General features: G+C 39.6%; 1 protein-coding gene across 4 annotated transcripts in view; it reads left to right on the forward strand.

Annotated features, from left to right (window-relative positions):
* The window catches only part of AGTPBP1 (ATP/GTP binding carboxypeptidase 1), a 171,614-nt gene that overhangs the window by 68,955 nt on the left and 86,544 nt on the right, over positions 1 to 16,115 (forward strand). For all 4 annotated transcript variants that reach the window (XR_012639595.1, XM_074953172.1, XM_074953170.1 and 1 more), the window contains 4 exons: positions 9,944 to 10,011; positions 10,705 to 10,768; positions 11,039 to 11,185; positions 11,792 to 11,923. Coding sequence is in view for 3 of the 4 variants with exons in the window: in XM_074953172.1 (XP_074809273.1) it covers positions 9,944 to 10,011; positions 10,705 to 10,768; positions 11,039 to 11,185; positions 11,792 to 11,923 (411 nt within the window). In the remaining variant the exon portion in view is untranslated. The remainder of the gene's footprint in view (positions 1 to 9,943; positions 10,012 to 10,704; positions 10,769 to 11,038; positions 11,186 to 11,791; positions 11,924 to 16,115) is intronic.

Genomic DNA, 16,115 nt, shown 5'->3' on the forward strand with positions numbered 1-16,115 from the left:
CAAGGAAAGGTGCCCAAATAATAGTCTCTTGCCAATCTCTTTTGGTATCTTACAGTTTCAACCTTGTCTTCAGCGGTATTGTTCCTTGGCCCATTCAAGGTGATCAGGAACTGTCATCAGCAAATAGTTATAAAAGTGTCAGACGTAACTTTTGCCTCCTCCCCAAACAAGGCATCCTGTTTCAAGTTAGTAATACCTTATGAGAATGGTGAAGTCAGATGGGGATCTGGAGTATTAATTATCACTTTTCCCTGACAGCCTTTTTCATTCTTAGTGTCTCCTATATTTCTTATGCCTTTTTATATCAAGAATTGGAAGTCTTCTACAGGGAATATCTATGTCAAGATGCCTGAACCCAAGCTATTTCCTTACAGAAAGAGTCTTCTAAATTTCTAAAAAGAAACGGAGTACTTGTGGCACCTTAGAGACTAACCAATTTATTTGAGCATAAGCTTTCGTGAGCTACAGCTCACTGCATCCGATGAAGTGAGCTGTAGCTCACGAAAGCTTATGCTCAAATAAATTGGTTAGTCTCTAAGGTGCCACAAGTACTCCGTTTCTTTTTGCGAATACAGACTAACACGGCTGCTACTCTGAAACCTAAATTTCTAAGAGATGCCAAAAGTGGAAGGAAACTATTAAATGCATTTCTTAATGTTGTCATGTTTTCATTGCTACATTTTAAATATTTCAATTCAAAAGATCAGGTACAAATATAAATGAATATTTCAAATGAAGAAGTTCAGATTATGGATATTTTCTTCTTCTTTTTTTTTTTTTCCAAAGTCATCCCTCCTTAGCCTTGGCCACCATTAGTCCCACTTTAACTTTGGCGGATGTTTTAGGCTTCCATAACGTTCTCAAAAATAATAGCAACAAACTAAATTTTAATGAGCCTTCTGTTTAAACTGTTAAGTCTTTTCCTTGCCTTTATTTTCTACTGCTTTACAGAGCTCTTGTCTGGACAGGTGACATTTAAATCCCAGAAATAAAAACAAATTATGTAGCAGTTCAGGTTACGGTATTTAGAGCCCCCAGTCCAGAAATCTTACATTTGGATGATTTATTTTACAAACTGTTAATGTTGGAGATGTGTTAATTATTTAATTGTGGGATTGCTTGTTACATGATACAGATTTTCTAAACATACAGGAGGACATAGTGCTTGCCTCAAAAAGCATACAATGTAGGGTGTGATGGGTTGGATCACAGAAACCCCCTGGGAGCTGCCACCTGATGTGCCAAGACTACTTCTGCTCCTGCTTTCCTGCCCTATCAGCTTCAGTGCCCTGCCTGGTTTGAGCCAGACCTGCTAGCTTGCTGCAAACCCAGACCCAGGTCTGAACCACGTCCCCTAACAACTGTAGGCTTAACTGAAAGCCGCTTACAGAAGTGTTCCTGTCCTTGACGCTCAGATGCCCAACTCCCAATGAGGTCCATACCCTGAATAAATCCGTTTTACCCTGTATAAAGCTTATACAGAGTAAACTCATAAATTTTTCGCCCTCTATAACACTGATAGAGAGATATGCACAGCTGTTTGCCCCCCCTCCACCCCCCCAGTATTAATACATACTCTGGCTTAATAAATAAAAAATGATTTTATTAAATACAGAAAGTAGGATTTAAGTGGTTCCAAGTAGTAACAGACAGAACAAAGTGAATTACCAAGCAAAATAAAATAAAACCCGCAACTGTATGTCTAACAAAACTGAATACGGACAAAACCTCACCAGTTCCAGTAAGCTTCCTTTTACAGACTAATCTCCTTCTAGTGCGGGTCCAGCAATCACTCACACTCCGTGTAGTTACTGTCTTTTGTTCCAGTTTCTTTCAGGTATCCTTGGGGGTGGAGAGGCTATCTCCTTAGCCAGCTGAAGACAAAATGGAGGGGTCTCCCAAGGGCTTAAATATACTTTCTCTTGTGGGTGGAGTCCCCCTCCTCTCTCCTATGCGAAGTCCAGCTCCAAGATGGAGTTCTGGAGTCACCTGGGCAAGTCACGTGTCCATGCGTGACTCAGTTTTTACAGGCAGAAGCCATTGCCCACATGGTATCTCGAATGTCTCCAGGAAGACTTCTTATGTGGATTGGAGCATTCCAAGATGCATTGTTCCTTAAGTGCTTCTTGATTGGGCACTTAACTTTGCGAATTCCTTTCTCCAGGAACTGACCAAATGCTCTACTAAGGATACTTAGAAATCAAGCCAGTACACGGCCAATATTCATAACTTCGAATACAAAAATGATACATGCAAACAAATAGGATTAATAGATTCAGTAGATCATAACCTTTACATAGCTGTGTTACATGGCATTTGTAGCATAGAACATATTCCAGTTATGTCATATATATTCATAAGCATATTTCCATAAAGCCTTATGGTGGGCATCGTCACATAGGGTCCCAATCCTGTGATAAAATTAAGCATATGCAGTTTTTGCATAAGTGTTTACAGGCTCAGGGCCTAAGAACTTCATACATAACAGAGATCATCTGTTACTTATGACAAACTTAACAAAATTTCTCCCAAACTGGGAAGGAGGTGTGGTTTTGGGATTTTACCCTGAATACCAAAACCTTAATTACCACTTAGGTGTGGTGTGTTTGTAATTTGACTAATGGTTGGCATGCCTGTTATTGTGGATGAAATTTTTCAAGCTTTTTCATTAGTTCTCTCATGCACTAACTGGGGGATAGCAAAGAGCAGAGGTTTGGATTTACTCTGTGTGTGTGTGTTTACTTGTACGTACATATGTATGTACGTACGTACGTACTGTTTACTTGTATGTACATACATACTCTTACATATATGGTAGGCTTACATGATAAAGGCTAATTATACACTGTGTGTGTGTGTATAAAAAAGATGCATTATTGAAGGTGTTTTTCTGTCTTGGTTTTTTTTCTCCCCTTCTCTTTGGGTTTTTTTACTAGTATTGCTGTAAACTAATACTTTGTAATAAAATAACGTTATTCCATGCACTTTGAATAGACTAAAATACATACATTAAAAATAGTTCATCTAGGGGACCTTCATTGACAGTGAAAGAACTTTGTAATGTAACTGGAAAGAAAGGAACTATGAAGACAGTATAGATGAATTGTATAAAAGAGTAAAAATGGAGGACAGGTATAGCAATGTATTTATTAAATTTTGGGTTAAATGATCATTATCCCAAATTTTAATAAAGGGCCTCATTAGAGTTAAAGAAAAGGTTTTTTTTTATGAGATACGGTTGATATATACATTTTATTTATTTTATTTTCATATCTTTTTGTTTTCTAAACAGTCTTAATACGCTTTTCTATTGGATTGATTTTTTTTTTAACTTGGTGTATTATTTAAAGCAAGCACAAGATGCCCCCTCATTAGGTAGTTCATTTAATCACTGTTGCATTGGCTATATGGAATAACGGGGTTAATTCGGGATGGGGTTAGACTTAAGAACCTCATCTAACGAAATTTAGGCTAACGTACAGCATTATCAGCAGTATGTGAGACATATGTTGGAAACATTGTAACTTTCCACACATCAGTGTAACTTTACCTCTTGATAAATTCTCATGGTAGTCTCTTCTCATTTTACATTTTCATTTTGGCAGCTGAACGCTAGCAAGTTGATGTGTCTATATGAAGTCACAAATAACCTTATAACTCATTTGCCAATCTGTTTGTTTTTCTTTTTTTTGTTTGCTTTGAAAACTAGTGATAGTACATCTGTTTTGCACTGTTTTAAGAGTCAGTTGTCCTAGATTCAGGAACTGGAGAGAGCTCCTGTCAAAGGCCATGTTAAATACATATCAAAGTAATATTTCATGACTCTCCAATTAAATACTTGTTGCATTGTCAGAGCTATAATTTAAGTATTAAAGAATGGCGAATACAAGCCTGTCACAAGTTTGGGGCTTTGTAAGACACAGTACAGTATAAGTTTACTGTTAAATTGTACGATAAAAAGATTAGTTTTAAGTTTATTTTTTCTGGAATTACCTTATTGCCAATATTTTGAAAAGCTTTTGCTGAAGGGAAGAAATGTGTACTAATTGTGTCTGAAGATTAAACTGATCATTTAAATTTTACAAGAAAACTTGCCTTTAGCTGTGAGTGCTGTTAACCAGAAATTTCTTAATAGAAATCAAATGGTTGACTGATTATTTTGGCTTGAAACTAGTTGGCGATTAAGGAAAACTTGGAGAGTTTTTTATGAAGATGTGCACCAAGTGTACCACGAACATAAGGCCATGAATTCTTGAGTGTTTCTATTAATTGTACATGAAGTGTTCTCATTGCTAAGTCTAGCAAAATAACTTATTTTCTTGCACTTTTTTGGTGACCATACAACGTACGTACCTAGATCAAGTCACTGTCGAGTTAGCATTTTAAAAATTTCATAAGAAAATCCACTCCACAAAACAATGTAATAGAAATTGTGCCCCTGTGCCCCTGCAGGTAACTAAGCCTGAAACTCAAAGTTGAAATATTGGTTTCATCAGGGGAGAGTCTTAGCTATTTTCCATTGCAAGAATGGCATATCTCTCGTGCTGCAACTACAAGTTCTATTTTGACTGGTTGGTGAAGGTGACTTTTACAATGGATGGCTGTACCAGCTGTGCATCAGCCAGATGCACTTTGCAGCTGCTTTTGCTCTTTTTTTTTTTTTTCTGTAGTCCTTCCACAGTGTCTTAATTGTACAGAGCCTAGTACAATGGGGTCCTTTTCTATGACTAGAATCCTTAGGTTTCTACTCCCTTGACTGCTCTGTTTCATTGTGGGGAAAAAATCCAATTGAAATAGCTCAGTTTTTTCCCGTAAAACAAAAATATTTTGGCGTTTCCCTTCTGTCAGATATTTCTAGTTTTCATTCCAAACGGGAGCGAACTTGTTTAAAATGTCAAAACTTACCATGGAACAAAGTGAGTTTTGATCAGCTCTAGCTAACACAATGTTTAGATTTATGGGAGGAGTTTATGCTTCTCTTGGAGGTATTGTTTCAATCTGTCTGCTTATTCACCCAGACAGCACTGCATCATTAATCTTTTAGGGGTATGTTTTCATTGCAGTTAGCCTTAATGATTGACATGTGCGTCTGAGCATCTAGATTAACCTGGCTCGGGTGTGAGCAGCTGTACACGAGTTACCGTGTCCTCAGTGGTGCTGGACTCACCGGTGTGTGTCTTTAAGACTTATGGGAGCACATCCCATGGTTGTCTGTACTGCCCTAAGCTAAGCTGTTATGATTCTTTCCCAGTGACTTGAGAAAGCATGTTTGTCCTTCAGGATATGCGGGGGAATTGTGGGAAGGCATTGGAGGACTATTGGCAGCTGAGGGATATAACCTGTGTCCTCATTGTAAGGGTGACGGGGGTGGTTCCCAACCTCAGTGAAAGTGACACTGGGCACTCTTTTTTTTACATCCACAGCTAGTCCTGGTTAATGCACACCAGACTTGAGAGAGGGTTTTATGCATGATATGAGGGAGATTAGGAGCAGCTCCTGAGTAAGGGCCACAGTTAACTCTGCAGTGAATACATATGTGCATTGTATGTAATTTTCACTCCCATAAATACTAGGTACTACTTTTTAATGAAAGTTTATATTCTGGAGAATCTGTGCAACATTTTTGCAAGAGGATGATTCTGCAGCAGTTTGGTCAGTCATATAATCGCAGTATAGATACAGTTTAGAGTTATATAGCTATTTCCATACTAACTCTTTTTTCAGTGGCTCATGGCTTTCAAAATTTTAAATTGGGGCTGTTTTTTATAGGTTGTCTTCTCTCTGAAGTGAATGTTTGTTTGGTTTTGGAAATAACTGAATAAAAGCGGTTCAGCTTGTGATGGGGGTGACCTGACCCCTTAAAATCAGTGGTTTCTAGGAGTCAGCCCACTGCCATCATGTGGTGTGGTCATTTAAGATTTTGGCAGGTCTGATATACAAGGACCTAGGAGAAATTGGGCGAGAGGAAATGGTCTCAGGAGTAAGTAGTATTTCAGAGGAAACCCCATTACTGATTCCTTAAAGTCTTGGGACCAGGAGCTTGGCAGCCAGGGCAAGACAAAGCTCCTATGACTCCTGGAGCGTTGGAATGAGTTTTGGGAAGGGGATCAGCACATATGCTGCCACCTCCCTCCTGGCAGGCCAGACATCAGCAGGAGAAGGCTGGCCTGCTGAGCCCTCCAAGGTGGAAGACTAAGTAGGGAAAAGGTCCAGCTGAAAGTAAAGCTGGCTAGGGTCCTACAGCTGGTCTAAATCACAGCCTGATCTCCAGGGAGAAGAACTGGGGGGATTCCTGTCTGAAGGAGGTACCTGCCTCCTGTCATTATCTCAGCCCTGAGAGGAGGGCTGGTGGGAGCTCCTGTCTTAGGGAGGGAAACCAGTAGGACCGTTTGAAATACGGCCCAATGGCTGCCATAGAGGCCGAGGAGCCACCAGGAGTAGTAGCCTAAAACAGGGAACCAGATCTTCTGGAGGAGGTGACCCACCGTGTGTGACTATGAGGAATGATCTGCAGGTGATGGATGGTAGGAAACAGGCCAGGGACACAATCCAGTACTGAACTCATGGGAGGGACACAGGGAGGGCACATGACCTCCCCACGTGACCCTCCTTGTGACTCCTCCCTCCCATCCCGGGGCTCTCTCCGTCCCCCCTTACCTGTCTAAAATTTTACAACTTCATTTGTTAAACAGAGAATAGCGTAGCTGAAGTTGGCGTATCTTAGATCGACTTAGAATCACTTACTTTGTCCTCGCGGCGCAGGATCGATCCCCCTGGTGGAATTCCGGAGTTGACGACAGAGCGATCAGGGATCGATGTATTGTGTCTACGCTAGACGCGATAAATCGATTCCCGATAGATCGATCACTACCCGCCAGTCTGGCGGGTAGTGTAGTTGTGGCCTGAGTATTGCTCTCCACCAGGCACTGGGAAAGCAAAGATGCTGCGCCTTCTGGGTTTGATGGAAAAAAGGCATAGAACTGTGTGTGCCATGTGCGTCTTGATAGAACTACAGCCCAAATTGTTTTATTGTTTTCCTCAGCATGATATACAGGAGGGGCAATCAAAATCATCCTGGCAGAACATGCGTGATAACTGTGGCTGGACAGATAGAATGTGATTTTGATCAATTGTTTCTGATCTCTTGGGGCCAAATTCTGTTCCCATTGAGATCAAAAGGAGTTTTGCTATTGAGGTCAATGGGAACAGGCTTTGACATTTGGAGAGGAAAGAACAAAACCACTCAAGCAAGGGCTATATTGCTTACACAACAGGTATCAAAGACTGCTAACTCATGTGAGAAAGTCAGCAGACATCTGATCTTTGTCCATTGCAAGGGAGAAATCAGCAATCAATGAGGCTAGAAGTCTCTGTACCATATCCAACTCATAAGTACATCTGCAAAGGATCAAGGGAATATGAAGGCTCCAGATTACCTTAAAGTCCTCAGTCCCTTGGTTAGAATGCTCCCATTAGTATATGTTCATAGTCGAGAGGCTGGAGCAGGAAAGAGGCAAAATGGATATGTTTCCAGGCCAGGGGCTTTTAGCTTCTGCCAAGTGCCAAGTAAAGGGAATCTGTTCTTACTGTGAAAGATGTTTTGGAGTCACATGGGAAAGTTAGATGTCCATCACCCCCACCCATATTATAGTTAGAACATTCACGAAAAGTCCATTAAGAATAGACAGGAGTTTTCCAGGGTCCATTGTGAGCTAAGTGTTCCTTAATGGGTCATTCAACTTGACTTGTCCCTTCATGTGCTAGCTAAATACCTTGAGGGCATTACCACAGGAGTAAACATGTAGTAAACATAGCTAATATTCATAACTTCAGATACCAAGATGAATATACATGCATAGAAATAGTATAGTTATAAGTACCAGCTATTTCACCTACATGACTATTCCCAGAAGAGATTCTGAAAAATCACACTATGTACCTGAGACCCTATGTGCCAGCACCATCCCCCACTGGAGTTTTATCTGTTATTTAACAACAGAGATGGAGCCAGTGACTTGTGACTCCATTTAGCTTAAAAGGGCAAGGTTAATTTTTAGCTGTTCAGGTGTGACTGCACCTTTAGTCAGTGAGGGTATACTGGCTGGCACACATTCAGGTTAATGGGCTTCAGTGTTCCTTTTCAGTTAACTTTTTAATGTTCATAACCCTGGTGTGTGCTGAGGTGGTCTAAAGCATAACACAGGTTTTTAGGTTTGCAAATCTGTGAACCTCTGCCTCTTTGAGTTTTTTTATATATATATTTTTTTTTTCTGGTCAAAAGAGTGGAATCAATTGTTTAGACTGAAGGTTGGGGAATGAAACCTACTTATATTTTGTGTTGCCCTTCATAATAAAATGGGATTGTCTGAAACTTTTGTTGAATGTAAGGATTACATAGCTCACTTGTGGATTTGTCTATTAAATAAGTGTTTGTTCATAGAAATCTATTCTGAAAGCATAATGACATGTAATTTCCGGTTTAGATGTGGCCAGCCAGTGTAGTATGATCCTGATCTTTTATTAGTTTTATTATATTAGCTACTTTCTTGGCAGAGCATTTGTTTTCATTAACTGGTTTTCAGCACTTTTGAGGCTAAAATGTCTTTTTTGTTCAACTGATCATAGGGCATGAAGCATCTCTTCTCATACATCTGCATTTATCCCAGCACACTCAGGGTATTGGTGGGGAAGTATGAAAAAAGCAGCCAATTTTAGAAGCAGGCAGAAACTGTTCTGGGTGTGAATGATTGCACTTAAAATGACATGGATAGTGATTTCTGATTATTTCTCTATAGTGTCAGTAAATACAAGCTTAAGAATGTTGCCTGTTTTCCTTCATCTTGCTCTGATGTTGCAGTTGGAAGTGAGGTTTCAAGGTTTGGCTTCTTGATTTGCCTCACCTAACGTGAAAAAGTCAAACCAAAATGAACTGGTACATATCCAAAGAAAAACTCAATTTGCCTTCCATGGCTCTGTGCTCACGAGAAAGTAGATGTGCAAAAATAGTATAATAAACTCTCCATGGGCTGTTTTATGCAGTCTGGTGCCCATCCACAAGCAAACCAGAAAAACTTTATTGGGATTATATATTGATTTGTTTTGGCAGTTACATGAATCAGGTAACCTGAATCAGGCGATAAGGGAATCAGATCCTGAAAATGCCCGTATTGAAGTACTATTTGCAAGTCTTAGGACAGCAATAATTGCAGAAAATGTGTGATGGGTGAGGTAAGATAAATAAAATACACTTTACCCTTTTAATAAGGTGGAGAGGGAATCATAGGCTGTGGACTTTCAGTGTCTAGCTCCATAAATTGATATTGTTCATGTACAGAACTACAGCTACTTATTTCACCCCCTTTTCCTTTTCAAATGTTGGCATTACTGTGTTGTAGCACAGTAAACAAGATAGTATCTGATAATATGTTAACCCCCGACTCCTGCACCTAAAATCCATCTTCCTTCCTCTTTCCTTGCCTGGAATAAGGCTGCTGTATAAAAACAGCAGGAAATTGTTCTGGAAATCTCAAAAGCTGACTTTCTCATGAAATTTCCAGAAATTCCTGTTACTCTTACATGAGTCAGAAATATTGCACAAGATACCTTTCTTTGCAGTATTTTGACCAAAACTGTGGTGTGTGGAGATATACGTACACTAAAAGAAAAATGTTAACCAAAATTAAAAATAAATTCAAAAGTAGTTCAAATTTTCTTTAAAAATTAGGCAAAGGTATGAATTCATTCCTACTGTACCTAAATCAGTTTGTTCACCCTAATTTTCATATGCTTTTGTACCCTAAGTGACTTTTGTGTGTGTGTAGGTTTTTTTTTTCCCATAGGTTAGATTTTTCTGAATGTGGTATCCATTTTTTATGTTCAGAAATTGCTCAGCTAATTTTATAATATCCTTTTGAGGGGAAAAAATAATCTCTTGGACTTTCAGAAAAAACCAGGAAGGAAATGACTGCCAAAGGTTCCCCAGCAATAGAAGTTATCCTCTCAACATTAGAGGTAAAGCATCTTATTCATGTACGTGTGTATGTCTAAGTTGTATACTACGTAAATATCAGACTTCCGATTTTTCAATATTATTTAATTTTCTTGGCCTTTCCTGCTACAAAAAGGTACTTGTCCATGGTCTTGATCATTACATGATATCTAAGGCCTTGATTCAGCAAGTTTCTTAAGAACATTCAAAGGAGCTACACTTGTACTTTAAAGTTAGGCTATGTTTAGGTGCCTTGCTAAATCAAGGTCAAAAAATACATAAGTCAAGTGGTTTGAGTTGCAGTAGGAACTCTGAGAAGTGTCAATCATTAATCAATTCTGATGTTAGAATTTTAACCAGAAATACACAAGTTTCTTAAAATATGAAAAAATAACCTGAACTATTTACCAAAGAAAATATCTCTTACAAGTAAAATTCAAGGCAAAATACAACTGCTTGTTTTGGAAATGTCTGTGGATCTCAAAAGTTGGAGAATTTGGGCAAATATATAACTACAGCTGGTTTATTTGGGTATAAATAAACTGTGAAGCTTGGAAGGAAAGGCATGTGTGGCTGTGGAAAATAAATGTAATAAGGTACTCCCATTTATAAGTCTTGAAACAAAACCTATTACTGTTACAAATTAAGCAAGGATACATCTGTGTCCAGTATACCGTATTTGTTACCAAAACTAAAAAAATATTATTTAATTTCAGAATACAAGAGATCTTCAGACTACTCTAAATATATTAAATATCCTCATTGAATTGGTGTCAGTTGGTAAGTTTTAATCAAGTGGCAATTTTTATGTACTTTGTGCAAATTGTTATATTTTTTCAAAAATGTCTGAAAAATTAAAATAGCTGATTTACATAATTTTATTTTTCTGAGTTTAAAAGAATGATCAAAAGTCTAGTTTATGCATGTCTATAAAAGTTGAATAGTGCCAACGCTGCTTGGTGTATTGCAAATGGATATGAATAAAAGACTAAATAGCTAGGTATCTTAATTTTTTTTAATACTTCTGATATTTCTATTTTTAATTTCAAGGTGGTGGTCGGAAAGCAAGTGTCTTAGTTTCTAAAGGAGGGACGCAGATCTTGTTGCAGTTACTTTTGGGTGCCAGCAAAGACTCCCCACCAAATGAGGAGTTAATGGTGCAGCTTCATTTTCTTCTTGCAAAAATTGGTCCAAAAGGTAACCATAATTATAACGGTTAATACTTTGTCCATGTGTAATATTCTTCAAGTGATGATCTCATTGAACTTTTAAAAGATTGTTTCATCACAGATAGTAGGTAACTCTATCTGTTCTATTCTACATTATAACAGTTTTTATAGTGTGCTTATCACTGTAGTGGTTGCTTAATGCACTACTGGAAGACTCTTCAAATGACTACACACCTGTCACATCTTGTCCATTTACAGTTGGATAAACAAAGACAGAGGGAATTCAAGAATAAATTTTTGGAAGTGTTGAGTAATTTAGGGTACCTCAAATTTGGAGTGCCCAACTTGATATTTAGGGCTTGGTTTTAGGAGCCTGATTTTGGAGGTGTTGAACCTTTCAAGACGGGCACCAGTGTACTCAGCATTAGTGGATGAAGGCATGCATGCAGACAAGAATGGAAGAAGGAAACGAAGGGAATGGTGAAATGGAGTTCATTATGCAGAGGAGAGGGGTAGAGATGTAGAAATAGCATATCTTTTGTCGCTTTTATTTAGTTACAAAAGTAGAATAATTCAGCTTCAAAATCAAATTCAGTGATTTTCTTTGTTTTTGGTTTTGTTCTGTTTGTTACAGATAAAAAATTTGGAGTAAAAGCTAGAATCAGCGGCACTCTAAACATATCTCTGAATTTGGTGAAACAGAATTTGCAGAACCACAGGTTAATACTGCCATGTCTTCAAGTACTAAGAGTATATTCAGCCAACTGTAAGTATTGCAAAGCATTCTCTTTTCTCTTTTCTATACAATGCTGGGTAAAGTACTTGACAATGTTTAAAATGGAGAATTTAATTTTTTGTTTAATCTTACATGATTATAGTGAACGTTCTTTTCTGAAGACTTTTTACTACTTTTAAGTGGTGTCCCTTAAGTATGCCTCTCGAGCCCTTGATCGGAGATATGCAGTTAGCAGTGTCCATTCGGCCCCTGCACATGCCCTGTGCTGCCTCATGCCGGATACTGAGACTGTATGGGGGGTGCAGGTGAACAGCCATTAGTTCCTGTTCACCCGCCTCAGCCTGAGATGGAGCCTTAGTGTGGTAGCCTTAAGCTTGCCTTGGCTTTTCTAATATTTCATTAGTGGTTAAGATAGTTTTTATAGTTGTCAGTTGTTTGTATAGTTAGATAAGTAGTGAAAGGATTGTTTGACTCCTCTTTCCCCTGGGAGAGACTTAGTATTTTCCTGGCAGGGCATACCTGTCTTGTCAGGTTTCAGATGTTGCCTCTCCTAATGAGAGGCTATAGCTTTGAGTGACCACCCTTCTGTGTGTCCATTGCTTGGGAGAGTCCCACTTCTGCCTGGCTCTTGCATCCAGGGCAAGGACAAACAGGGGCATTAAATTCAGACTGCTAATGATGGAACACACTCTTCAGCCAGTTACTGAGTCCTGTTCGGAGGCCACCTCTCTTCCCCCCTCAGACAGATCCAGCACAGGCTTCCGCTGTGAAATGGAAGACTTTGATATAGCTTCAGGGAAGGCTCACCTTAAGGAGCCAACTCTGAAGAAATCCCAGATTCTCGGCGAGATCTAGAGTCGCTGAAGCGTTGACCTCTCAGCTCGCTACTGTTGAGGTGAAGGACTCCTCTTCCAGCGCTGGTGGGGCTGCAAAGTCCCGGAGCACAAAGGAGAGACACAGCTCTGATTGGGCCTCAATACGTTCTGCCAGCGTGGCAGGCAAGCATAGACCCTGGGGACTGGTACAGCTCAGTCCAGCTGTTGGTACCCAAGCATGCAGCACCCTCTGCACTGAGCAAGCAACAGCACCAGATGCCATCAGTGTCTACTTCAGTATGTCCACCATTCGTGGTACTGTTGGCTTTGCCGACTGTTGCATAGGCCACTGCATCAGTACCAGTCCCTTACTTGGTACTGTGAAGGGTTGGGTCCTTCAAGACTGTTACTAGATATGCTGGGATACCACTGAGAACAAACCCCCCTGCCAGAGAAGGCTTCCTTCCATTCCCGTCTTGCTGAGCTAGACACACCAGTTGGCTACAGCACAGACCAAGAGATTGGGCCACACACTCCTGCAGTTCACAGAAACTAAGATTCACTTAGCCCAGGGGCTTCTCAGTTAACACAGTGTTTCCCAGCACCCAGTATTCTGTCTTTCTGGGAGCCTAAACCCCAAATGAATCCATTTTACTCTGTATAAAGCTTATACAGGGTAAACTCATAAATTGTCCACTCTCTATAATGCTGATATGCACAGCTGTTTGCTCCCCCAAGTATTAATTACTTACTCTGGGTAAAGTAATAAGCAAAAGAGATTTTATTAAGTATAAAAAGTAGGATTTAAGTGATTTCAAGTAATAGAACAAAGTAAGTGCCCAATCAAAGCAGTTTGCCTGAAAGGGGATTGTGTAGGAATCTGCCTAATGAGCCAAAGATGATTCTGGATGTAAGTAAAACTCAGGAGTTGGTAGTGGCTCAGCAGAGGAATGCTTCTGTGGAGCAAGGTAAAGATGAACTGGTGCTTAGAAAGATTCCTGAAAGAAAAAAATTTCAGGCTAGTCTTTGCAACCAGTTTGCTGCAACTGTAGGGTGTGGAAGTGATTTGATTAAGGAAGTTTGAGTTCCTAACAGCCAGAAATTTTCTGTTGTGAATTGATCCACTAACTTTCCTTTTGAAGATCCAGCATGGATCGCTTTGAGAAGGTCTCGGATGGAATGAAAATTGTTAAGAAAGTTAAACAGCCCTATAACCAAGTGGTTGTGCTTGAATAGTTTGTTGGGAAAACAATGTTGTTGGGACAGAAATGTCTCCATGTAGATTCTGTGAGTGAATGGTCTGTGACTCAGGTGCAGAGTGAAGACTCGGTAGTGGAGTCAGCAGACCAGGACAGCGGTGCAGTTAATATCTTAAAAATACAGGGGAGGGCAGGTATACTCATCTCTAAACACTTTAGATATGACTTGTAGTCTCTCAGTGGACTTAATGGTCTGATTCCATGTGGAAGCAGAGGTTGGTAAAGGAAGGATAACAAAACTTTGAGTCTAACTTGCTAGTGAAAATGGATGGTATCTCTTTAAGACAAAGTCCAGCCTTGAAATTGGTAACAGTTAAGGATTTAAAAACTCGTAAACAAGCTAGTGTCTGTGTTGATGCACATTACCTGGCTGACCGAGGGGTGGGGGGACTTGCTAATAGCTATTAGCACAGAGATCATACCCAATCAGCCAGTGAATTCTGTTAAGCAAGAGAAATCAGGGTTTAATCCTAAAGGACAATGAGGAAAAAGAAAACTTCCTTTTGGAAAGGGAAGCCACAGGGTAACCCTAAAATGCCAAAACCCCAGTGGTATTGAGTCAAAGGTGTGAAATGACAAACGTGATTGTAGATGGACACTTGCAATTAATTTGTTTATTGCTAATGGTAATTTTTGTAACTCATGTGTTGCTAATACCAAGAATTGTAAAAATATGCAAAGTGCCTAATCTTTTGGAAAATCTCCTAAACACGTTAAGAGTAATGCATAAGAACACACTTTGTTAAAAGACCTTGTGATAGGTATCACGGGAGTTCAGATATACTATACAGATATACTATGACAGGTTTCAGAGTAGCAGCCATGCTAGTCTGTATCCGCAAAAAGAACAGGAGTACTTGTGGCACCTTAGAGACTAACAAATTTATTAGAGCATAAGCTTTCGTGAGCTACAGCTCACTTCATCGGATGCATAGAATGGAACATATAGTAAGATAGATACATCTCTCACACACACACAAGTTGGAAGTTACCATACAAACTGTGAGAGGCTAATTAGTTAAGATGAGCTACCATCACCAGGAGAAAAAAAACTTTTGTACAGATAATCAAGATGGCCCATTTAGACAGTTGACAAGAAGGTGTGAGGATACTTAACTTAAGGAAATAGATTCAATATGTGTAATGACCCAGCCACTCCCAGTCTCTATTCAAACCCAAGTTAATGGTATCTAGTTTGCATAGTAATTCAAGCTCAGCAGTTTCTCACTGGAGTCTGTTTCTGAAGCTTTTCTGTTGCAAAATTGCCACCCTTAAATCTTTTACTGAGTGGCCACAGAGGTTGAAGTGTTCTCCTACCGGTTTTTGAATGTTATGATTCCTCATGTCAGACTTGTGTCCATTTATTCTTTTGCGTGGAGACTGTCTGGTTTGGACAATGTCCTTGGAGAGGGGCATTGCTGGCACATGCTGCATATATCACATTGATAGATGTACAGGTGAACGAGCCCCTGATGGCATGGGTAATGTGATCATGCAAGGCATTGAATTTAGCCGTATGGAATGGAAATCCATCAACTTCATGAAAAAACTCGTACAGATACAGACAGACATCATCTTCCTCAATGGCAACTGAGGTCTTGTTTTGCAGGGCATCTTTTGGAGCCAATATGGTTCCATGAAGCCATGACACTTCTCATATGACAGAGCTTTATAGTGATCTTCCTTTTTTGCTGCAGAGTACTTTTAAATAAGATAAGTTAGTAGAGGATAACTGTTCACCTTAGTTGAGAGGCAGAATAATCGGGTGGGTAGGGAACTGGACTGGGGCTCTGACCCAGATTCTTGTTGACTCTGCCCTGCTGCATGACCTTGGGCAAGTCATTTAATCTCTCAACCACTTGTCTGTCTTATTTTTTAGATTGGAAGCTCTTTGGGGCAGGTATCTTTTCTTACTATGTGTTTAGTACAATGTCTGGCACAATGGGCCCCTATCCTTGGTTGGGGCCTCTAGATGCTACTTTAATACTACTGCTAAGCATAATTATTATACAGTAACTATAAGTCAATACACAATCTTGAATTAATATGTATGTGTTGCCACTAAAGCTGGCTCTTTCCACTCAAACGCCTCTTGATACCCAATTAGCATTTTTTTTAAGCAAGCCAAGATTTGTGCGCTTTTTTTTT

Source organism: Natator depressus, chromosome 5 (genome assembly GCF_965152275.1).
Source record: "Natator depressus isolate rNatDep1 chromosome 5, rNatDep2.hap1, whole genome shotgun sequence".
Taxonomy (NCBI): domain Eukaryota; kingdom Metazoa; phylum Chordata; order Testudines; family Cheloniidae; genus Natator; species Natator depressus.